Genomic DNA, 25,767 nt, shown 5'->3' with positions numbered 1-25,767 from the left:
CTGACGCATCCTCTACCAAAGTTGATTATTTTGGTATTTTTTTTGAAAAATTGGTTATTTAAAAAAAAAAATCTAAAAATATTTTATATTGTGCATATTCCTTTTTTTAAAAAAAAAAACTGAAAAAGAAAAAGAAAATTAATGATATAATATAAATTATATATTATAAAATTAATTATCAATATCATGAAATTAGAATCAAATTGTAAATAAGAAATTAGAATCAAATTGTAAAAATAAATAAATATATTGATAAAATATAAAAAGTATACGGCAGATTTAAAGATTATCTTAACTTTATATGCATTTTTTTCTATATAAGATTCATCATACTTGTAAACAATTAAAAACAATGATGATTAGTAAGGAGCGAACTTTGGATAAGGATTATGACACAATTAAAATACAACACCGAACCTTATTCTTATCTTCTTCCTCTTCGGAAAAACGATCACATAATTTTAATTTTAATTTAAAATTATAATTGTTGAAATTTTAATTTTAGTGTTTTGAAACCTTACAAAATCCAAATCCAAATCCCTTTCATTTTTCTAGGCACAGCCAATTTTCCCAATTTTGGGGAAACAGATTCATAAATTGAATCAATTTAGGGTTAATTATCTAGTGTTTCAGCAATATTCTCAAATCTTCAATAGGTTAGATATGTCAAAAAGTGCGAAGAAATTGGGAAAATTGATTTCTTTGGTTTCGAAAAGGGGTTTTTCTACATCAAGCATTCAGAAAGATGCTGCTGATAATGGTGTCAAATCATTGAACCTCTATTCCGCCATTAATCAAGCTCTTCATATTGCCTTGGATACTGATCCTCGGTGAGTCTCATTCATTCATGCCTTTGTTTTTACGTTGCATTATAAGTTTTTTCCATTATCTTCAAATTTTGCTAAGTGAAACAGTGAATATACATAGGTGACTTATTGATTTCATATTTCGCAGTGCTTATGTTTTCGGAGAAGATGTTGGCTTTGGTGGGGTGTTTCGTTGCACCACTGGATTAGCAGATCGATTCGGGAAAAATAGGGTTTTCAATACTCCTCTATGTGAGCAGGTATTTGATTATGCATTTCATGTTTCCTTTGTCAAAATAAAAATAAAATGTCAAAAGAATATTTTCTAGAACATGGTTTGATATTTTGAAATGCTTTCCACAGGGCATCGTTGGCTTTGGTATTGGTCTAGCAGCTATGGTGAGTCTAACATGTTAACATAATTTACTTCTTCTTCTACCATCAAACCTTACTACAATCATATATGTATTCAAATTTTCTTTTATAAAGTAACGGTAGCAAAGATGAGGATGCTGCGTTGGATGTGTGGTAATACTAGACATGATAAGATTAGAAATGAAAATATTAGAGAGTGTTGGGATAACGCCTATAGTAGAGAAGATGGTGGAAAATAGACGTAGGTGGTTTAGACATGTAGAGAGAAGACCTTTAGATAGTAGATCATATGGAGAGAAGTCAAACAGCTAGAGGAAGAGGAAGACCTAGAAAGACTATAAGAGAGGTTATTAAGAAAGATCTCAAGATTAACGATTTGGATAGAAACGTGGTTCTAGATAGAACATTATGGCAAAAGTTTATCCATGTAGCCAACCCACTTAGTGAGATAAAGCTTGGTTGTTGCCGTTGTTGTTGTATATCTGCATTTAAACATCTTATTACATATCAGGGAAATCGAGCCGTAGCAGAAATCCAGTTTGCAGATTATATATTTCCTGCTTTTGATCAGGCATGCTCTCTCTCTTTGTAAGGCTTTGCTTAGTCTTAGTTGATGCGTCTTTTGATCAGTGATTGACTAATTTTTGTTTCTAGATTGTCAATGAAGCTGCTAAATTCAGATATCGGAGTGGAAACCAATTTAATTGTGGCGGTAAAATTCTTTCGCTGCTATGGCTTTTAAGTTTTAAGTTGTTGTGCTAACACCTTTTTCACATTCTTATAGGTTTAACAATTAGAACCCCTTATGGAGCTGTTGGCCATGGTGGACACTACCACTCTCAATCTCCTGAGGCTTTCTTCTGTCACGTGCCTGGTATCAAAGTATGGTGCTTCCAATATGGATTTCAATCTATTATTTAGAACCTTAAAAATATTTTAGTACTTTTGTCTGCTGTTTCTCTTTTTCAAATAATTAAGCCACTTACAGTGTCGTGTTTGAAAGCTCTATAGACTATAGAAATGTTTAAATTTCTAAGGTGTATCAAGAGTTGAATGCATGTGCATAATAGCTCAATTGTCAAATTAGGAAGATCATAGTCCTGATTGAATAAATATCTTAATTAAGCATTTATGTACAACATGTCAACATAGCTTATGAAAATAAGTTAAAAACAAATTTATGGGTATCTCATAGGCTGTTTCCATAAGTTCTCTCAAACAGTTCCGCAAGCGCTTATGCTAGTATATAAACTAAGATAAGTAAGTCCAAACAAGGCTGAAGAGTATAAAAGAGGTTTGTGAATAGGAAGTTGCTAGAGTTTGAAGTATTTGATGTGATATTTTAATAACCATAGATTCTAATCAGAACATATTTTAACATATATATAATATAGACAATAGAATCAATATAGACAGTAGAATCAAGAGGATCGATGAGAATCCAGAGATAGTGATCGATAAAGAATCAGTAGAGAACAGGGAAGAGAGAAACTACATTTAGTAATTCGCCTTGTATATCATGTTGATTTTTCTTATCTTCGTAATTGATTCATTTTTTCACAAATTCCTCATGGGTGTTTTGGTATAGGTGGTCATCCCTCGTAGTCCAAAGGAAGCGAAAGGGTTATTGTTATCTTGCATACGTGATCCGAATCCTATTGTATTTTTTGAACCAAAGGTTATATATTCTTATTCTATTAGAACAACCTTAATGAATTGTATGCACAGAACTAGAGTATGTGACATTTGCAGTTTCAATTAAGCTATTTGTTGTTTCAGTGGCTTTATCGTTTGGCTGTTGAAGAAGTACCGGAAGATGATTACATGTTGCCATTATCTGAAGCCGAGGTACACAAAAAGTCCCAAAGAAGAAGATAAAGAAGTTCTGTATAACATTATTGACTCATTATTGTGTCATATTTTTACTCTACTTACTCAGGTGATTCGGCCAGGAAGCGATATTACACTTGTTGGTTGGGGAGCTCAATTATCTATCATGGAACAAGCTTGTATTGATGCAGAAAAGGTAAGTGACTGCTACTTTGAAAGAGAAAGTGTTAGGACATGTAATCTGCATTGCATCATATTTGTGTATCAAAAGCGATTTTTTGACACAAATTTTATGGCAAATTTGGACAACAATTTGAATGGTTAATGCAGTTCATGTATGTGTAGTTAATTACATTCAACGGATGGTTAATAAATATGACAAGGTGTCTGCAACTCATTAACCATCCATTGAATGTAATTAACCACGATTTTTAATATCATGAACCATGATTTTCAGATGTTCAAATATACATGATATCTTTTAACCATAATTTGTAATGACAGTTTGATTTTACAGTTTTCCATTTCCATGAGAATATATTACATTATTTGAGGAATGAGCCATGTTTAGAAATCTAGATTTTTCATCTTTAATGAAATTGTAATTTTACTACGAAATTATGCAGGAGGGAATTTCTTGTGAATTGATAGATCTGAAGACACTAATTCCTTGGGATAAAGAAACAGTGGAGGCATCAGTAAAGAAGACAGGAAGACTTCTTGTGAGTAAAATAATTTATCGATTATTAACTGAAATCCGGATTTGTATTACCCTACATGACAATGCATTGAATTTACTGTGTAGATTAGTCATGAAGCTCCTGTGACTGGTGGTTTTGGCGCTGAAATCTCGGCTTCAATTCTTGAACGCTGCTTCTCAAGGGTATGTATTCAATCTTTATTTCATAACCAAGTGAAAATCATTAGGCCAATAGGGTATTACTTCCAACAGGATTGGAGAGAAATTACTATTGCTATTTCCATCACACTATGCTTGAATAGCCAAATATATGGTTGATATGTATCATCCAAACATTTTAATATAGCATCGCATGTGAGAAGATGGAAATATAAAAGATTTTTGTTAGAGGATCGGAGTTGGTTTTCGAAGTTGGGATCACTGATTGAATTATTTAGAACCATGTTTCTATATGTGCGGATTTAAATGATATGAAATCATCAGTGTAAACCAGTTTGACACTGACTCATGTGGTTATATGCAATCACTCATATATTCTTAAATTATTACCATGGTATGTGTGCCGAAGTCGTGTTTGGTGTTCGCCTATGTGTCAGTACTTCATAGACAACCTCTTTTCAAGTTCATGCTTGAAGCTCTGACCTCAACTCTAAGTTGTTTTGTAGCCTGATTTTTCTTTTGATTTTTGAAACCCAAGTTGAACATGCTGCTGCCTTTGTTAGAAATTATTACCATTATACTAATCTTTGATTTTGTGTCTTATTCTCTTCAACATTCCCTCTCTCACACTTACTTTCCAATATAATTTATGTCAAGTCAACACCCTTTGTGACTTGATCTTAAGAACAACAAACACTCTGATCAAACTTACGAGTTACGGATGTTTTAATTTTTAATACTGTGCATTCACAACTTTATCAATTTAGAGTTAGACTTGAAGACCCTTGAGCATGGCTTACATTTCCAAAACTCATGCCAAGACAAAATAATGTTTGCAAAATGATAGATTATAGATTTTGCAAATGGTTTTAGGAGTTTTCAAATGTTCAAACCTGCATTATGTTTATTGAGAATCATTCAAATTGTTTCTCATACATGTACATGATTGATTCATTTGAGATGTTTTAATTACCATTGGAATGTGTGGAATTAAATGAAACAATTTTCTTTTTGAATCACATGTTATGAAAATATCTCAAATCGCATACTTCAATAACTGTCTGAAGCTTTTCTTCCTCTTATGCGGTACAGTTAGAGGCTCCTGTAGCAAGAGTTTGTGGCCTAGACACTCCTTTTCCTCTGGTTTTTGAACCCTTCTACATGCCAACCAAGAATAAGGTAAATTCTTTATCTTCATTTTTTTTCTTATAAAACTTATTTCAAATTACAAGTTACATTTATTTATTTATTATAATAATAATAATAATAATAATAATAATAATAATAATAATAATTATTATTATTATTATATATCTCTTATTAATTAATACTAGTTTTTCTTGAGAGATGAAAAGTCTGTGTTGGATATGTCTATACACTAATCCAACATATTAAATATACTGCATATTTTTCTTAATATTTGACAAAGGACTGATAGTAGAATTTGGCATGCCTTTTGTTGATTATCTCCGTACTGGCACATGGGTGGTCATTGAGTTGAGATTAGATGACTTAGATTTTAATGTGGATTTTATTTTTTTAAAAACTAAAATACCAAGCTGAAAATCTGGACCTTTCGATCTTTTCAACTGCCATCGTTATACCAACTTGTGAATTCAAAATTCTTTATATTAAGGAACAGAGGTAGTATCTATATGCAACCCGGTGAAGATGACTTTGACTGATGCAAGATTCACTGTTTTGATCATGCAGATATTGGATGCAATTAAATCAACTGTCAACTACTAATGTGCTTGCATTCAGTGATGCATTGGTGTGATGCAAACTTGCATAGATTTGGGAGGAAACTCATTCATGGTGGCTTTCTCTCCAAATGTAAACTGCATAGATTTGGGAGGAAACTCATTCATGGTGGCTTTTTCTCCAAATGTGAAATAAAACAAGGTCAACAAAAGAATAATGTATAGTAATGGGAAATGTCTCAATTGTGAATCCTCCTTCAACAAAAGAATTTTCATATGCTGAATTGTACATTAAATAATGATGATGATTATTTTTGTATTTTTTTTCATTATTACAAGAGCTTGCATTTTTTTTTGGACCCAAAGATGACATGAAAAACACTATCATAAACTCACACACAAAGTAGAAGATCCTGAGTTCGAACTCGGAACACCTCATAAATTTCTAGCCTAATAATGTTGATATTTTTGGTTGAGTTTTATTATAATTGCTTGTATTCTATAGCCTTAACTTGTTTTAAGTGATTTATATATTTGCTAAATTTACTTAACTATTTAAAAGTTGAAATAAAAAGGTTTAGCAAGGAACTATCTTTGATCATCTCATCATAAGTTCAAAATGCTATTTAAGGGAATTGTTAATTCAACCTAAGATTGAGAAAGCACAAATAAAAAATGTTCCATTGATTTACGCTTTATTTACACACAAAAATATGTCTAAATTGAATCAATTATTTTATTTTAAGATTTAATTTGGAGATGCATCTCCATAATCATCCTATGTGCATTTCTTGTATTCTTAACTAAGGAATACTCGTTGGAAATGAATCGAGTCGAACTTGCTTCGGCCCGATTCAACTTGATAAGAATTGATTTAGTTCAAAATTCTATTCGAGTTTGATACAATTTTTCTTAAACACAATTCGACTTGTTTTAAGTTTACGAACAACTAGATTCAATTTGTTAGATTTATTTCATTAAATTAGTCTTTTGTTAATTTTTTTTTAAAAAAATAAAAGTTATAAATTAGAAGAAAGTAGAGGGTTGAGATATGGACTTTAAAATTTATTTTTGGAATTAAAATATATAACATAAGTTTTTGTATTCTTTTTTCACTTTAGTAGGTTTCGAAAATGCATATCCAAAATAAATTTATTCATAAAATTGGTGCTTGGCTAAAAAATAAATGAATTACTTACGTCCGAAAATGCATTTCTAAATTCTAATAATATTTTTGATTATTTTTGATTTTTTACGAAAGTGGAAAAGCAATCTTTAAATTGCGTTACACAATTCCCTTCAAGTTAACGTAAGCTGTAAATCGTAGTGTTATCGTCTAGGATCACACGTCCGTGGAGCGGCTTAGCCATCCTCCGTGGTGCATTTATGTAGGAAAATTGCAATAATCAAATCTATGTGTAAGTGAGTCACACCCTTATTTCTCGAGAAATGAGTCCAAAGATTCATCTCTGCAATAATTCCATATGCACCACATTGCTTCTTAAATGAGTCACATCCTCCTTTTGTCTTAATTTAGTCAGAAGATGTATCTCCGTAAAAATTATAGAAATATACTTCTGTGATCACCCTTTAAGCAGTAAAATTTGATATTATTTTAAGAAATACACTGATGTAATAGAGCATGTATAATAAATATACAATCATAATAAATTCGTTAACGATTAAATCATACAATGATGAAATAACATTAAAATGTCATATATTATGATAAATCCATAATCCATAATACTATCAAAATGACAAATCACAAAATCATAATACTATTCATAATCTATGATACAAATACTACTAGGTATATTTATCCCCTTATTGCTTCTCTGCCTCTTATACTACAATCTCGCTTGTGCCTCAGATAAAATGACATCTATAGTGACCTTCATAGAAGTGCCTTCTGAAAAGTCTCCTATCTCTATGTTCCCTTGTGCAATGGCCTATATACGACGACATGCAAGTAACACATCAACACATAATCTTCCCTAATCTTCTACTAATTTAATATCTCCTGATGAGTTAACTTATGTGGATCTCCGTGAGTATATGGTGTCATGTAAGGATGTGACATTCTGAAATGCCATTGGATGTAGTCGAATGCACTACTTCATTCGCGAGGAGGTGCAAAACTACATGCTTCATCTGGTACATGACATCTACATCTATGTGGACAATAAAAGGACGAGCAGACACAAAAGAGTCTCTAGGACCAATATGTAGATATCTGAACTGATGCATGACTCGCTCAAGAAGACGTGGATACATCAAATCTAACCCACAAACCAACCATTAAGAGTATAAGGCTATGTCAGCTAAGGGACGTGTTTGACGGTGATCGTCATACGGTGTATATCGTATATCATTTGTTGCAGTACAATCAAGAAACACTCTGAAGGTCTCAATCGACTGAATCTCTCTAAGAGGGACGAATGCACAAACACGTGGATGATTCTTAGTGTAGTCATCAACACATGACTAGTAGGAGATGCATGGAAAGTGTTGGAGGATCCATGTCTGAAAATGGTACATTTGGATTATTAGTAATATATATTACCGTAAATAATGTGCATCTAGTTGTCATATGTTTGATCTTTCAAAGACAAATTTAAGCTAACTTCGAGTACAAGTAAATTAAACAAGCGTCCACCCAGTTGTACTAATGAGTCCGTTCGAAGTAAATGAAGTATTTGAGGTAAACCACATCGACGTAATAGGAATTCTTGTCCACAAATATGGACGTACCAACTAAGTACATGGGGTATGACCTCAAAGCACATGCTCTATGATGCATAATCTGTGCATAATCACCATCGGCCTCCACTGCCGTAACCAAGTGGTGTACATACAACTTCTCCAGGAATATAAATCTAGCATAACACCCTATGGTGTCTTCCATCTCCACGGGTTCCCATTATCTCCAGTACATTAGGTCTATTCATCTTGGAATGGTCTAATAATCTTCCCATGATAGGAAGATGTTGCAAGGATGATACATCATATAGTGTGATGGAAATCTCACCCTGTTGAAGATGAAAAGATGTGAAGATGAAAAGATGTGAAGATGAAAAGATGACGTCTCAGAGTGACATCTTTCACAAACGTTGACAACATACCATGCTTAATAGTAGTATAATCGATCATGCATAAATCTTGCAACCCCGATAGCTGCATGGAATCATGAACCACTACTCTTCAGACTGTTGTAGCCTCGCAATCTCTTTACCATGGATGATACCTTTTAAAACATCATGACACTGTAAAAAATGCACCATCGTCAAAAAGTTAGAATATTATAACACACGTGTTTCAAAGAATAAATACATATAAATTTTATCTTCACATTTCTAGCAGCATGGTTTGCATACAGAGGCAGCCGTGAAGTGTCATAGGGTGTCCTCTAAATTCCTCAAGAACAACAACATCGACAACATATGCATCAATTTGGACTAGTGAGGCTTCAGGGGAAACAATATGTGACACCTTCCTCTTGGAAGGCGAAGCCGGAGACACACAAACCCCTGAATTTGATGCCTCCACATCAAAGGAATTGGCACTAACCAGTGGTCGCGAGGGTCAGGCTCTTTCCGTCCGAACAAATGCATGCTAGGACACTCTACTGTGCCTCAATCATTCTTTGTTGTCAGTCATGTTACCTAAAAGTAAACCAGATAAATCAGACAAAGTAGAAAAAATCAAACCTAGAGGAGAGACATTAAAAATTAAACAAAACAAAGTAGACATAAAAAATAGGGAAGTGCACTTTTATATTTATGGAAAATCAAATTCTGAAACAATACGAAAGTGAACTTCTGTAGTTTCCTGCAATTCAGAAATCACATCAACGACATAAACACATGGAAATTGAAATGGAACAAGATATATAGTTCAGTAAACTACCTAACAATGAATGTAACTAGCTATATATTGATGTATATTGCAAAACTAATGTTTTTATTTCATAATGCATGTAGAGAAAACCAAATGTAAAAAAAATTTGGATTGAAAAACTTATAAATGTGTAGTTGATGTTAAAGTACTTGTATTGATCGGATGTTCAGAGGTAATTGACAAACCATTTGTATTGAATGAAGTAAAGATAAAAAAAATTCGGGGTATTAGAGAAGTGACTTGAGAGAAATGTTGATTAGGTTTGCTCGAAATGAGGAAGAAAAAATGTCTAATACGTATTAGACTAACTATGTATCCGGAAGTGAACTTCCGTATTTTTTTGAATATGTATTTTCGTATTAAATTTTGACAAAAATAAGTGTGAGCCACTTCCAAAAAGATATAGTGTGTAGTAGAGTCAAACCGAAAATAGATTCGCAAATTCCAAAAACATTTTTGATAACTTTCTTTTAAAACAAAGATATAAATGAAAAAAAATGTGAAACCCACACCACCTTAGTCTCTCTAAAATATTTCTAGTAGAAATGGTCACTTTTCTTTCTTGTCTCTCATTCTCTCTTTCACACTTCCCTCGAAACAAGCAAAACGATAGAGATTGAATTCAAAAATGATAATTCTGTCATTAATATAAAAGAGAAAGATATATAAACATGATTTGTCGTTAAAAACTTCACTTAATTTTTTTTTAATTACCCGTGGATCAATATTATATTAATTAATAATCAAAGTAAAAGGTATTTCTCCTTCTCCTAATATTTTATGTTCCACTACTACACCATTCAACAAAGCCACGTTTAAATTTATAAACAAAGAAAAATGACACGATCAACTCAATCATTCAACTCTTTTTTATTTTTTTTAATAGAAACAAAACAATGCTCTTCTCAACAACTCATCATCATCAATAACATAAAAAAACTGATCAGAAACAATGGTTGCAAAGATGAACATGATGATGATTCCTCCTTCTCATATTTTTCAGATTCTACTTACTTTAAGTGTGTTTTTCAGTATGCAGATTTTAACTCACATTGAAGCTTCTTCTAGCTCAAAGGTTGAACACCTTCCTGGTTTTCAAGGACCACTTCCTTTTGAACTCGAAACCGGGTAATCAATCTTAACCATTCCATTTTCTAGTTTAATTTTAGATTATTTTGATTGAATTGCATTTGAAATAAAATGGTTTATCTTTTCTTCCCTTCAGGATGATTGAATAATTGATGTATCTGACGTATATTTGAAAAATATTAAATTAAACGTAATCACAAATGTGTGTCTGACACTGACACAAAGGTGCTAACGAGGTGTCTTGTATGGCAAGTAACGTAGTTGTGTTAAATTTGATAGGTATGTGGGGTTAGGAGAAACAGATGATGACATGCAAGTGTTCTACTACTTCATCAAGTCAGAGAATAATCCTCAGAAAGACCCTCTTCTGCTTTGGTTAACTGGTGGCCCTGGTTGTTCATCTTTTTCTGGTCTTGTCTATCAAATAGGTCATTTTCAATACACGACTTTACTTTCAATTTGGTCGATCTTATTTATGGCATTTTACATCAACAAGCACATTCATTTTACATTGAAATGTAGACTCAACAACATTCAATTGGATATTAATAGGTCCGTTTGCATTTGAAAAAAAGGAGTACGACGGGAGCGTGCCTAGTTTGGTTTCGAGGCCACAATCTTGGACTAAGGTGTTAGGATCACCTCAATAGTTCAATATTGAATTCATTCACTAATGTTTTGAGATAAATCGAAAAAATATTCGTTCTTTTTGTTTGTTTCTTTTCATGATTTCCTCATTGGACGGAGATTTACCGGTTGTAATGTTAATGATCTTTTGGTCAGCTATGCAGCATTATTTTTGTTGATTTGCCCTTTGGAACTGGTTTCTCGTATGCTAAAAATGTCACTGCTAATCGTAGCGATTGGAAACTAGTTCATCATGTTCATCAATTTCTTAGGAAGGTATGTTCATTACACAAACTAGCGTGCAGACGGGCACGTTTGTGTATGTCTGTCCGCTACATTTGGCTTCTATGACGACAAAAATTAAAGTTGCAATAGTTATTTGTATTTGTAGTGGCTGATCGATCACTCTGAATTTCTTTCAAATGAATTCTACATGGGAGCTGATTCATACTCCGGCATTCCTGTCCCAGCCGTTGTTCAAGAAATTTCAAATGGTTAGAAATTCTAAATGCCTCAATTTTCATAGTTATTGAAGTAATGGTGAACCGGGATGCTTTCCATGAGAACCGGGATTAAGACCAAAAAAACTGATATTTTTCCATTTCTTTGATTAACAGGAAATGAAAAAGGTCTCAAACCATTGATAAATCTCCAGGTTTCCAACCATAATCTATGCTTGCCTCTTCTATTATCGACGAAAATATAATCAAGAAAGCAATTTCTAAAATCCTAAATATCTTTGTTAGTTTGCTACCATATCCCTTGTTATATGCACTATGAATCCTAAACCAATTTAAAAAATTTCAGGGATATCTACTAGGAAATCCTATAACAACATTGAAAGAAATCAATTATCATATTCCATATGCTCATGGAATGGGGCTCATTTCCGATGAACTCTATGCGGTAATATTATTCGGTTTAAATGTACTTCTAATCCCTATTTTATTTGAAATTAGGTTTTAGTCTCCCCTTTCAGATTGGGGTTTTTGATGTGTTTTTACTTGAATTAAAAGAACGACGTAATACTTAATTGTCTACCATTATCTTTCGTCAACAGTCACTGCAGAGAAATTGTAAAGGAGAATATATCGATGTAGATTCTAAAAATGAGTTATGTTTAAGAGATCTTCAATCCTTTGATGAGGCAAGTAATTTATCCTCCATTTAAACTTTTTATTTTACAATTTTTTTACCATATTTATAAATGATTATTTCTTATCTTCAGTGCCTTTCAGGAATTAATACATTCAACATTTTGGACCGCTATTGCAAAGATGACTCGAGTCTATGGAGGAGATCTTTGACTCAAGAGTTGAAGAAACCTCTTAGATCTCATCTCAAATTGCCCGAACTAAGTTGCCAAGTAATCCTTTTCATAACTTGTCTAGATTCACACTATTTTTGTTTATAATGTTTTAAATGATGTTAGTTTTCATTTTTGTAGATTTATGGTTTTTACCTCGCAACTAAATGGGCTAATGATGATAGTGTTCGCAAGGCACTACATATTCGAGAGGTTTGATATAACTCTAATCTCATTAAGTTGAATGCATTGATGAAGTCTCATCAAACTAATGGTTGTTATGAATATCATATTAATGGACATAGCTTTGAGCTTTGCAGGGAACCATAGGGAAATGGGAACGTTGTTACACTACTGATTTTGAGCGTGAGATCCATGGTAGCTTCGAGTTTCATGTAAATCTAAGCAAAAAAGGATACCGCTCTTTGATATATAGGTAAACATTTTCTCTTTAGTTGAAGTAAGTAATTTCAATTGTTAATAAGAAAATTAACGGTTGATATTTCAACACAGTCATATGATATATTATGAATATGTTATTAATATCAACTATTTTTTAATCGAAATTGAGATTACTAAGAGTGAGACTCGTTTCTCTTCTGTCTCTTGATACTACTAAGGCCTATTTATATTTTGACAATCGATGCGTTGTTGGCAGTGGGGATCATGATTTAGTTGTTCCTTTTACATCTACTCAAGCTTGGATAAGGGATCTAAACTACTCCATTGCGGATGATTGGAGGCCATGGTTACTAAATGACCAAGTTGGAGGGTAAGCATGAAACTTCATTTCAATGTCTTAAAAAGATTGATTAAATTTGCCGATTCAAATGGTTGAATTGAAAAACAACCCGTTCGTTGGTTGGCTTGATTCCAATTGTATCATAATTCCATCAAACCGATTCATTTGATCTTAACATGTATCATAATCTTAATCAATGTTTTTCCTATTTGACAGATACACAAGGACTTATTCAAATCGAATGACATTTGCAACTGTCAAGGTACGAAGTTACTAATTGAATAACAGACGCTCTTTTGTTCTTATAAGAAAAACACTTAATTCAATGAAATATTTAAGTGTCTTTGGTTTAAGTTTGTAGATTTATTATATCGATTTTGGCTTAATTATTTACAGGGTTCAGGTCATACCGCTCCTGAGTACACTCCTGAGCAATGTTTTGTCATGTTTAGTAGGTGGATATCTAATTTACCTTTGTAAACCAACAGCTAAGATGGCATAAATATGAGATACTCATTTGTCAAAGATTTTCATTTTCTAAGTTGTGAATATGAGATGCAGTTTTGTATATGATATTGACATGAAAGATTATCATTTGAATTTCAGGCATAATCTTCTAAATGAGAAGTTGGTTGAATTGTTGTTGTGGATTTTCTAGTGTTAGATTGTGAGGATGTGGTGATAGGAAAGTCTTGATTATCTTGGATAGGTTTTAAAATATCATTATGGTTTGCATTCTCAGGTTCAATTATAGTATGCTCAGGTACATTTTCAATGACAATCTGATGAACTTCATTAGATTCAAGTTAAAAAATATTAGAAGAAATGGGTGAGTTTAAAGTAGCAGGTTCAAGAGGCTTTTGATTTGAAAAAGAATCTAAGTAAATTTGGGTAGGCACATGATCATGTGATATGTCATGATAATGAAATTTCAAATAAAAAAACTTCATATTTCTGGAAATGATAATCTCATGATTCACAATATCTAAGAGAATAAAGCCTTTCATATCTGCCTTGTAACCCAAGAAAGCGCACTTCCTTGCTCTTGCATCAAACTTGTGTCTATTTATAGGCAATGTTGAAGCATAACTTAAGCACCCAAATGTACTTGAAGAACTAAGATGAGGTATGTTTCCATACACTATCTCATAAGAATAATTGTTCTGCAAGACTTCTGTAGGGATTCGGTTCATAAGAAACACATCATGAAGCACTGCATAGGACCAAAATTCTTTTGACAAACCAGCTTGAAACATGAGGGCTCGACTAATATTCAATATATGTTGATGTCTTCTTTCTACTCTACCATTTTTTTGTGGAGTATAGACACGACTTCTTTGATGAATGATGCCCTTGGAAGCATAATATATAGGCAAGACCAACTCAGCTCCATTGTCATTTCTTATCATTTTGATTTTCTTCTCAAATTGAGTTTCAACCATGGCCGCAAAGTCTTTTATCTTTTGTGAAACTTTAGATTTATATTTTACCATTACAACACATAAGATAGTTAAAAAAAAATACTTGAATCCTTGCACATAAGCAGTGTTAAAAGGCTCTCATATATCAAGATGAATCAGGTAAAACATTTGGTGTGCATTATTATGACTGATAGGAAAAGGTAAAATTGTTTGCCTATACTACTGGCATACATCACAAGTTGTGTGTACACTGTCAGGAATGTAATTATTCATCTTACTCATGCATTTCATCCTATCATAAGATATATGACAAAGCGTAAGATGCCATACAATCCCCAATGCTATACTTTCATCATCTTTCTTGTTGGCAAAGATACTAGAAACAAAACATACTTTATTTTCTCTTTGAGCTTTTAAGCAGTAAAGGCCATTAAGTTCTTTAGCTAAACCAATCTTCCTCAAATCCTTCCTTTCCTGTATTATACATTTTTCAGTTTCAAAAACAAGATTGTAATCCTGCTCTTTACACATTTTTGAAATTGATATCAAAGTAAAGAACATCTTCAATGATTAAATCATTAGACAATTTGACAGTCCCACATATAGATGCAACTATTGAATTTCCATTTGGTAGATTCACCAGAATAGGACCTATCTTACCATATTTAGTAAACCTGTCTAAATAATGGCATATATATATATATATATATATATATATATATATATATATGAATGATGTGTAGCTCCGGTGTCCAATATCCAATTTAGACTACTATGAACATTAAAGCTAGCAATGTAAGGTTTACCTCCCTTAGTTAGATTGATGGATCTTGTGAGTGCAACTTTTTATTAGATGTATTTTATATGATGTCAAAATTAGGATACTATAGCGTTAATGTATATTGGACAGTATGCTCTGATTCTCAATGTGCATCTTAGCCTTAGAAGCATAAAAACATTTAGAGATAAGTTGGAAAAGGTTGCATGCATAAAAAATGCATCAAAAATAATTTTTATGAAAAAATTAACCTATGTTTCGACACATACATGTTTCTGGTCGACACATAGAAGATTTTTTTTTTCTATAGGTCGACACATCCGTATTATATGTCGGCTCATGTGCTGCATTATTAAAGCTTGTAGGCTCTGTTAAATGTGTCACCTCTACAGGTCAGCACATGCATCCAACATGTCGACACATGCGTCCCTTGCAGGTCGACGCATGACCTATACAGGTCGGCACATACGTCGAACAGGTCGGCACATGACTTGTATATGTTAGCTCATGCAACATATTTTTCCAAAAATTCATAACTTTTTCAAATCTCTTGCATTCCTTTTGCCTCCAAACATGCATATAAATACTTTATACATGCATCATTTCTAGGAAGACTTTCTAGAGACTAAAACCTATACGAAACCAGGACTTCATAGCATTCTCATCATCTTCAACCTCATTTTATGCATACACACAATCAAACTACACGTAATCATTTTTTGATTGGGTGTCATCTAGAATTAGGATTGATAACGTCCAATTTAGGTTGATTGTACTGTAAATTGCGTTAAAATCTTTGAGGGTTTCAAATAAGAAATCGAGCTGGGATTTTCCTTTAAGATCGTTTAAAGTTTGAAGGTCTTGGACAAGATTACATAACCTGACTCTGGTTGAGTGAAGTATTTGAAGAACGGGAGGTTCTTGCAAAGGAGTAGCGTGTGACGATGGATCGCATTAGTAAATCTTGGGTTATGACAATTATGCATTTTGGATTCGATCGAGTGAAAGCTTTGAAGAACAAGGGATTTCTTGCAAAGAAGTAGCATGAGACGGTGAATCAAAGCGGCATTGTTAGGTTACTTGATCAAGCTTTGATCAAGGGAAAAGAAAGTGTCAAAATCAACATCAAACTTAAGGCTTCTAGGGTTGGGTTTCTACATCTATCTTGTATACATACATTTAGAAAGTAAGGTTAATTTCATTATCTCAATTCGAGTTCGAATTGAGGGCAAACACACCCATAGTGAGATCGATTGAGGAACTGCCTAAACAAATCATTGCGGACTTTATTTGTTTCTCTCTCTCTCTCTCTCTCTCTCTCTCTCTCTCTTTTATTTCCCATTTTGAAAATTGTTGATTTCATCGATCGTGCAATCAATTTGTTTGGATACTATTTTTGATCGCATTTTAAAATTCGTGTTGTTGAGTTGATCATAATCCTTTAGATTCTGATTGAATTTTAAGATCAACACTACCATATAAATTTTCAAACAATATCGATTGCACACTAGGTATTCGACAAATTGTCTCAATAGATTTTTGTGTTAATTATCATTGGAAGTAGACTATCCTTGTTGATTTACATTAAACTGGTTGTGATTAATTGTGTTTGGTCAATTTTCGATTCATTATCATACCGTGATTATAATTATGCATATCTGAGCTTTTTGATAGCGGGTTCGGTTAGACGATTTTGATCCGGGATACTTCTGCTTGCTTTCGCGCGCCATAAAATTTTCAAAACTATTTTTGTCAAAGTTTTTAACTAGTGATATATTCACCCCCTCTAGATCTAAGCTTATCGTCTAACAGATCTTGTGTTCTTCTCAAGCAATGCCATCCGATTCTGGTATTGGTTTTTGGTTAGTGTCATGTTGCCATTGTCACTAGTTAATCCCATTAATGATTTTGTTTCTCCATCTTCACCTTCTACTTGATTTACATATGAATTTCCTCTTACAAAATTGGATGGACATCCATGCTTCTTGTAACAATTATCAATGATGTGACATGTTTTCCTAACGTAAGTGCAAACCTTCATGTTTCCTCTACCTCTTCCTACATAAGAGTTGTTATTTCCTCTTCCACTTACAAATTGTATTTATCCTTCTACTGCATTCACCATACTTGTGCCATTTTCTACCATAGTTGTAGTTGAAGAACTTGCACCACATTGTATCTTTCTTTCTTACTGCATAACTAGAGATAAAACCTTATTTATATGTGGCCATGGATCCATCAGCAAAACTTGTGACACCACTTATTGATATTCTTCATTTAATCCAATAAGGAACCGAATCATCCTATCTTCAACTATAAAACTCTTGGCGTTCCTCATTGTTGAACAAGCACAAGCCACACGATAAGTGCAACTAGGAATTGGTCTATATTGATCCAATTCCTCCCACAAGCTTCTTAGTTCGGTAAAGTAATCTGAAACTTTCTTGCAACCTTGTTTCATATTTGAAATTTATTGATGCAATTGAGAAACTCTAATTTGATCGTCTATCATGAATCTATCCTTGAGATCATTCCACATATCGACTGCATTATCAATGAACCCCATACTTTGAGCAATTGATGGTGTGATGGAATTGATTATCCATGTATGCAACAAGTTGTTACACCTTTACCTTTGCCATCATGTGTAATTCAAGTCTCCTTCATCGGGAACCTCAATTGATCCATCCACAAACTTGAAATTGTTCTTCATCGCCAAAGCTCTTCTCACCTTCATTGACCAAACATGGTAATTTTCACCTGATAACGCAGGAGTTACACATATCGATGAGTTTTTTGAAGGATGAACATAGTAGGGATCAAGCTGATCCTGAACTTGATTATTGTTATTGTTGTTATTGTTTCTCGTCATTGAGAATAAAAAAAAAATTACACACAAATGGAACAGAAAAAGAATGAACTTCAAGATCGGGATTTCCAACATAATTCGAATCTTCAAAACAAAGATATCACCATGAAACAAGAATGAAGGAAAAAAGTTATCGATCGCGCAATAGAAGTATAGTAGAACGAACCTGCTCTGATAGCATCAAAGCAATTTGATCAATCAATCATAAGTAGTTACAAGACATCTTATATAGTTGCACTAATTACAAATTTAGTTATGCCAACTCAACATCTTATAACTAACTTTCTAATGTTGCATGATGAATGATACATGGAAAGATGAAAGATAATGCATGATAGCATAGGGACATGTATGGTAAAATAAAATGCATTGTATCCAAAGCAACAAACTATCCAAGCTAATCTTCTTATATTATTCTGTTAGTTAGTTATCTAAGATGGTATGTAGATAAATTTGTGATTGCTTGAGTGAATCAAGTTTATATCAATGTTCAATCCATTTATGTATAATAAAGTTATAGTTATTATTATATATAATGAGTAAAATATTTTATATTTAACATTTGAAGGACAACAAGTGTAATATCTCAAAATTGTTCTTCTGATATGAAAAACAATTCTAAAAAAACTTAACCCCATCGTGATAACTCACATCTGTCGGAGAAATTTCCAAAATATTTAATTGAAAAATAATAATGATTAAATTGATTTTATGAATCTTTGTAATTATAAGTTGCTATGTGGTGTAATGGCTATCAATATTGATATTGGCTTAAAGTTCACAAGTTTAAATCTTGGTTTAAACAATTTTTGGAAATTATTTGTTACCTTAACGAAATAAATGTGAGAAATCAAAACCAAATGATGCTTGATGGAATTGAACCGGTAAACAATTTTTGGAAATTATTTGTTACCTTAACGAAATAAATGTGAGAAATCAAAACCAAATGATGCTTGATGGAATTGAACCGGTGACCCCAATTTCACAAGGCATGCAAGTTCCAATGTAGCACAACTAAACGATAGCAATGTCTAATTATGTTTTTGAACACCAAAATGTGTAACAGTTATAAATGACGAGTAATTTAAAAGGTTGTTTTCTTTCACCAAATGACATGAATTTCTTTATAAATAGAGATGATTTGTAGACCTAAACACACACGAACATTACTTGTTTCAAGTGTCAAAGATTATATCTAAATCATTATTTTATTTTTTTAGTGCATGAGAATAAATGAGAGAACTTTATTCTGTAAAATATCGTTGATTGATATGCTTAACGTAAATGTGTGATTCATGTTAAGGTTTCCAAAGTATCCCAAAGGGGATTTGTCGGATTATTCATTTGCATCCCATTTGCCTAAATTGGTGGGGACGAATCGAACCTAAAATTTAGTGTAAACACACACTTTAGAATTTGTTTTGTGTAACTTTCATCATAACATCTTTATTTTCTTCTTATTCAAGTTTTATAGTAGACCCCGATACAAGATCTAAGAACATCTTCATTTGTTATATCTTATACTACCTATAGTACACCATTTTAAGAAAGGTGCATTTTTAATTTATGTAATTGCTTTTATAATTCTTGTGGATATTACAAATATAGAAGTAAAAGTTCACAATTAAAACAATGTCATTCTACAAACATTTGTTATCCTTATTCAACGAAGTATTACGAGGGTTCCTCTTATTGAATGTTGATATAGTCAGCCACTTATATTTTATCAGGTAAGGGATAATCATTACCATTATGGAAATCCAACATTTTCTTTAAGTTGAGGAAATAGAAAAATTCAAATCCCTATATCAAAACTATTAACTTCTTACTTAGCACATCTACTATTTTATCATGCAACTTCTAATCGCGAAACAATTCTAATAACACATCAGAGTCTATAATATGATGTTTGCATTCACTTCACGTGATGCCAAATTAGATAAGATAGTTTTCTAAAAACAAATGTTTCTCCCTTTAAGCTTTCCCTACTAGAAGACACCGCAAAAGTTGGATCGATATATCTTTCGTAACACCAATATTACAACGATCTTCTGTTAAGCGTGATACTAGTTCTTTTTGGGCGATTATTTTTTATATTTACTAAAGGAAATTTCACAACGATCATAGGTACCAATCATAGTAAAGTGAACCTGGAGTGAAATGGTTCGAATCTCAGTACCAACAAGTTTCTATTTATCGTGACATAATGGACTTGACCTTGTATATCACCGCAATATTTATAATCAACTGTGATGTAAGTTGCAATCATTTCATCATGGTTCATATTGTCAATCGTGGTGAAAGGAGTTACTTATTTATATATAAGCAAAATCATCTCTCGCTGTCGCAACCTGAAAAATACAGTAGTGCGAAAAAACAACCGGCGAAAGAAAATGACAGAAGAGTCGCCACCGTGCGTTATTTATCCCAAAGGAGGGAAAGGAAACGCTCGAAGTAAACCTGAAGAGAGGAAAGGAAAAGACAAGGTCTCGCAACCAAATCTTGGGTTCGGGAGTCGATTATGCGAAGGGAAGGTATTAGCACCCCTACGCATCCGTAGTACTCTACGGGATCCACTTTTGTTGTTCTTGTCTAAAGGGTGTGTGTTTATCTAATGTACTATTTACTAAAAGGGTCAAGAGAAAAATGACTCGCACAGATATCGCATCTATTGCATACGTATCTCATCTGAATATGAGAATCAGAGTCTTCGTAGCTCGGCTACCTATGGGTTAAAGAGGAGTGTGCTCGCTAAGACCTCGCGTCTTATGCCTACGTATCTCATCGGGAATGAGAATCAGAGCAAGCCGTAGTTCGGCTAACTACGGGAACAAAGGTCTCGATTGCAACTAGGGCAAGAGAAAGGGAAGGTCTCGATCGCAACGAGGGCGAGAGAAAGGATCGCAACGAGGGTGAAAGCAAACAAGGATTAGTTGTTAGTTGTTAGTCAAACTCGGCAAGACATCGCATCTTGTGCCTACGTATCTCATCTGAACATGAGAATCAGAGTTGCCGTAGTTCGGCTACATAGGGATTGCCATCTGAATATGGACTTACAAAAGGAGGACACCAGTTGTGTCAAAGGAGAGTGGGCAATGTGTTCACGTCCTAGCAGTAGGTTTCGCAGCTCGCTGAATCGAGTCTTAGGCAGTTACCTCTTTGCAATAGAATGGACTACATGCCACAAGATCGGAGACGCTCGGAAAGGTCTAAAAATGGGGAAAGCTCTGCCCTAGAGTTGTCATGCAATATGTACTTAGGTGTTAGGATTTACAAATCTACATTCGGAAAAGCGTCATCTATCTCTACTCAACAATCGTGGCCGAAACAATGTTTTGTATCTCTTATGACAATACATCTTTCATTTTAAAAGGTTTTTGATTGGTCGCACGGCGGCGAGAAAAAGAGTTTGATTGGTTGGATGTGCTTTGAGTGATGGCGAGAACCAGGATTGGCGAGATATACATCTCGAATCCTAGCCTCAGGAGTGCATGGTATACACCATGTTCCATTTCCATCTTTATTTGCAAAAGTGTTTAATAGAGAATTAAGTGTTTTGAATTTGATTGAGAAAGGGTTTGGAGAAACCGCATTGACAATTTTAGGCGATGGCGAGAGTTAAGATTGGCGAGGCATACGTCTCGAATCTTAACCTCAGGAGTGCATGGTATACACCATGTTCCATTTCCACCTTTATTGAAAAAGTGTTAAATAAGAATTAGGTATTTTGATTTTTTTTGTTGTGAAAATGACTTGACCTAGATCAAGTATTGATGGACGTTTGAGAAAGATTTGGATGGGTGTTTGATAGAGCAAAGTGGGTAAATTGGATGATGGCGAGAGCTAGGATTGGCGAGATATACATCTCGAATCCTAGTCTCAGGAGTGCGTGGTATACACCACGTTCCACTTCCATCTTTATTGAAAAAGTCTTGACTATGAATTAATATTTTTTGAGTTTTTATTAGAGAAAATAACTTGACGTTGAATCAAGCATTTGATGAAAGTTTGAAAGAAAAGAAATAGAATAAGAGGGCGAAATGAATTGATTTGTTTATTGAGAAAATACTCGACGTTGGATCGAGTCATATTTTTTGTATTTTTCTAGAAATGGTGGATTTTACTCTTGTGTTAGTATCTAAAACGAATAGAGAAATAAAATAATACAACATTATATACACATTGGGGGAGTGGGGTACATTTTGTCAAATGGGGATTAAAAAATCATGAAATAATTAAATCGGACCCAATCAACAAATAATGCATGAGTGTAAGTGCAAGAGAACCGGCTCATTGTAAGAAAGCCCAAGAGTAAGCTATGTGAGTTTGATGGCGATGCTTAAAAAGCAACCGACTTACAAGGGTATGGAAAATGGGCTCGACATTGAATCGAGAAAAGTATGATTTTTATAGTTTAAAAATGGTTTTGAATGAATGATGAAATTAAAAGATAACAAATTTGCATTATTAACAAATGAAACTATGAGTATAATAAAGGCATAAACATAAAAAGAAAATAAAATAGCTAAAAGAAAATAAAATGCCAAAAAAATGCTACGCATGAGTATTAAACTCACCCCACTCAAGACTATGATACTACCCTTCTCCACCAGACCACTCATGGTTATTTATTATTTTGATGTTACTTTAAATATATAAACTAAGATAAATTAAAAAGGAATTAAAATAAAGAAACTAATAAAAAAAACAAACTGAAACTGAAAGAAAAATGAAACACAGTAAGGAAGAAAAAACTCTCTCGTCGTCCTCAACCAAACTCGCCCTCACTCGCTACGACTCTCCTTCCTCATCGCTCCCTCAAACCTCAAGATTTCTCTCTCTCTCTCTCTCAAACGCTATCCCTCAACCTTTACTCTCAAAGTCTCTCTCTCTGCTTGAGACATTCATCTCCTTCACAACGAAACCGAAACGCACCGACAACAAAGACCTAGAAAACGTTAAACCTTCCCTAAAGCAAAATCAAAAGATACAAACAAAGGTCACATGTCGCGAGGATGTCGAAAGAAATGTGATGATTACCTCCTCAAAGCAAGACTCAGCGCGGTTATGATAGCGGTGCGAAGAACTGGGGTGCCCTTTTCAGGTAGCTTCCTTTGCTCTGCTTCTCCCTTTTCTTTTTATCGTTAAGATCCTTTTGTTTCCGCCTCCTTGCCGTCGAATCCAATCCTAGGGTTTCTTTTGTTTCTTCTTTTTTATGAACAGTGGCCGCTCAATTCTCCCCCCTTCACTGATTTCTTTTTCTCATTTTATATTTCTGCAGCTAGGGTTTCAATTGGTGTTTTTGGTATTCCAGAAGAGTAACTCTGCAAAGCACTTTGGATGTTCAGAAATTGGATTGACCTCTTTGATGCTAGGTTCGAAAATGGTAATCTGAACTCGTGCTTTCTTCCTTATTTTTGTCTTTATTCTAATTTGGGAATTTTTCTGACTTTTCACTGCTTTGGCTAATTACTTGTTACTGCAGTGAAATGATTATTGAAGATTTACATAGATCACATATAAAAGTTGTCTATTCTCACATCCAACAACTCCAACTCAAGTTCTTTTAGGCCATATTAAGCCATAAGACTGGATCAAACTGAAGCATACCAATCACATAATCATGTCAATCTTGCATTATAGAATGCACTTCAAAATTTGACAAGTGTTGCCAGCATGCTGTCATACTGATGGAATTCTCATATCCATCAGCAAAACTTTGTGAGCCTGACAAAGCAATGTCTTTGAAGACCAAGTGCAGAGAATAAATCTATTTGTTATCATATTCATCCATTTCAAGCACACTTGTGAGTGCCAACATCCATGCCTGTAAACCATTGGAAGTGTCCTTTTTCATTGATACTTGTAATTTGTCAAGAGCTTGCCTTGATGCTCCATATCTAAGCAAAAGATTTCTAAGTGATCTTAAACTACAATCATCAAGTTGTATTGAAGCTGTTACCATGTCCTTGAAAGTTGGTATTGCTTCTTTGGGTCTCCCAGCATTAGCATACAGGTCAAGGACATTGTTATAGCTTAATGAATCTGTCAAGAGTCCTAATTTTACAAAACTGGAAATCACAGCACAATATGGGATGCAATTAGTCACTAATCCTTCCACTTGCATTTTTTCAAATAAGGTTTGGCAATGTGAGGCTGGTCAGCACTGGCCAGAATTTGTATGAGAGAGCTATAGATGCACCTGTCTGCGGCTACACCGTGTTTATCCATACTATCAAACAATTGACATGCTTTATCGTAGCATTTCCCTATACCATAAGCTTTAATCATCACATTGAACTCAAGGACACTGAGTTTCTTCCGTTCTTGGCACCAAAGGAAGACTTCCTCAGCTTCCAAAATATGTCCGTGCTCTCCATATGCATCAATGTTGGCAACATAGCACTCAAATTTCATATTGCCAGCCAGATGAAACCTATGAAACCATAACAAGGACCGCTCAAGCATTCCGGCTTCGATGTACATCCGAGTCAAAGCAGATTGGGTGAACTGATCAATTTGGAGGCCCTTCTTATCCATCTCTGATATAAGCTCTTCTGCTTCACAAACCATTTTCCTTATACTGTACGCATACAAGAGGGTACGGTAACTAACAAGATCTGGCTCAAGGTGGGCCGCCTTCATTCTTTTAAAATATTTTGTTACCATATCAATATCATTATGCTTAGTATGTAGAGAGATAAGAATATTATAGGTCCTTGTGTTTGGTGAGCATCGCACTTCTTCCATTTTCTGCAGCAGTGAACTCAGTTCCTCTAACTGTCCATGGTTTTTTTTGTCTGTTGTAGGTTCAGGTCGTATGGTTCATGGTAATCAATATAAATTTGTTAATCATGTAACAGGACCCGCAGAAAACAATGGATATCTGTCTCCATATCCCAAAGCCCACATGAATGATCAGCTTCATCTGTACATAGCGGACAAAAGGGGCTACAGATTATAGTCCTGACAGAACTGAGCATACTCACAGCTGCTCTATCCATCAGGAGACATCATTCCACATTTGAGTTAGGTGGACGGATAAGCAAACTGCTCTGCTCTGGTTGTAAATTTTGAACTTGTTGCTTTTATGTTGGATGTATTGCAGGTTTTGTCTCGTGGTTGTTGAGGTTCAGTATTAATGGCCAACAACTAATTTTATTGTATCATTTGCAATGCTTGTAATTTTCCTCAATTAACATATTGGTTTCTCCTTTGTATGCCACTTCAATTAAGATCTAACGAAGATTTATTATTTTCTCTTGCATGGTCTTAGTCTACTTTGAATGTCGCTCGGTTAACAAAAACATGATGCACATTTGTTCCCTTAGGATCCAAGCATAAAGTTTGCACATGACTATCAGTAGCTTCGGCCAAATGCCCCCTTTAGATTTAAAAACCAAATTATAGAACATGATCGAGACTCCTTTTGTGTTTCCCTTGAATTATCTATTAAAATCCA

At 33.8% G+C, this 25,767-nt stretch overlaps 2 protein-coding genes and 1 pseudogene across 2 annotated transcripts; 2 read left to right on the top strand and 1 right to left on the bottom strand.

Moving 5' to 3' along the window:
• The first annotated feature begins 355 nt into the window (after nucleotides 1–355).
• On the top strand, nucleotides 356–5,892 carry LOC127101008 (2-oxoisovalerate dehydrogenase subunit beta 1, mitochondrial). Its single transcript, XM_051038315.1, has 13 exons — nucleotides 356–830; nucleotides 955–1,066; nucleotides 1,170–1,205; nucleotides 1,693–1,752; nucleotides 1,836–1,893; nucleotides 1,966–2,063; nucleotides 2,770–2,859; nucleotides 2,961–3,029; nucleotides 3,121–3,207; nucleotides 3,638–3,733; nucleotides 3,817–3,894; nucleotides 4,963–5,049; nucleotides 5,584–5,892. Exons 1-13 carry the CDS (start codon nucleotides 664–666, stop codon nucleotides 5,617–5,619), a joined length of 1,074 nt encoding a protein of 357 aa, XP_050894272.1. The 5' UTR covers nucleotides 356–663; the 3' UTR covers nucleotides 5,620–5,892.
• A 4,396-nt stretch (nucleotides 5,893–10,288) lies between these two features.
• Nucleotides 10,289–13,887, top strand: LOC127101005 (serine carboxypeptidase-like 11). The gene is made up of 14 exons (XM_051038312.1): nucleotides 10,289–10,601; nucleotides 10,842–10,990; nucleotides 11,115–11,191; nucleotides 11,346–11,465; nucleotides 11,581–11,683; nucleotides 11,807–11,844; nucleotides 11,997–12,095; nucleotides 12,250–12,336; nucleotides 12,418–12,555; nucleotides 12,637–12,708; nucleotides 12,816–12,931; nucleotides 13,154–13,267; nucleotides 13,454–13,499; nucleotides 13,634–13,887. The coding sequence occupies exons 1-14, from the start codon at nucleotides 10,426–10,428 to the stop codon at nucleotides 13,715–13,717; spliced, it is 1,419 nt and encodes a 472-aa protein (XP_050894269.1). The 5' UTR covers nucleotides 10,289–10,425; the 3' UTR covers nucleotides 13,718–13,887.
• Nucleotides 13,888–23,860: 9,973 nt separating this feature from the next.
• On the bottom strand, nucleotides 23,861–25,309 carry LOC127104769 (pentatricopeptide repeat-containing protein At3g23020-like; annotated as a pseudogene).
• Between the last annotated feature and the right edge of the window lie 458 nt (nucleotides 25,310–25,767).

This window comes from Lathyrus oleraceus, chromosome 7, assembly GCF_024323335.1.
Source record: "Lathyrus oleraceus cultivar Zhongwan6 chromosome 7, CAAS_Psat_ZW6_1.0, whole genome shotgun sequence".
NCBI classification, from domain to species: domain Eukaryota; kingdom Viridiplantae; phylum Streptophyta; class Magnoliopsida; order Fabales; family Fabaceae; genus Lathyrus; species Lathyrus oleraceus.
Note: the sequence above shows the minus strand (reverse complement) of the source record. Positions and strands in the feature narration are given on the sequence as shown.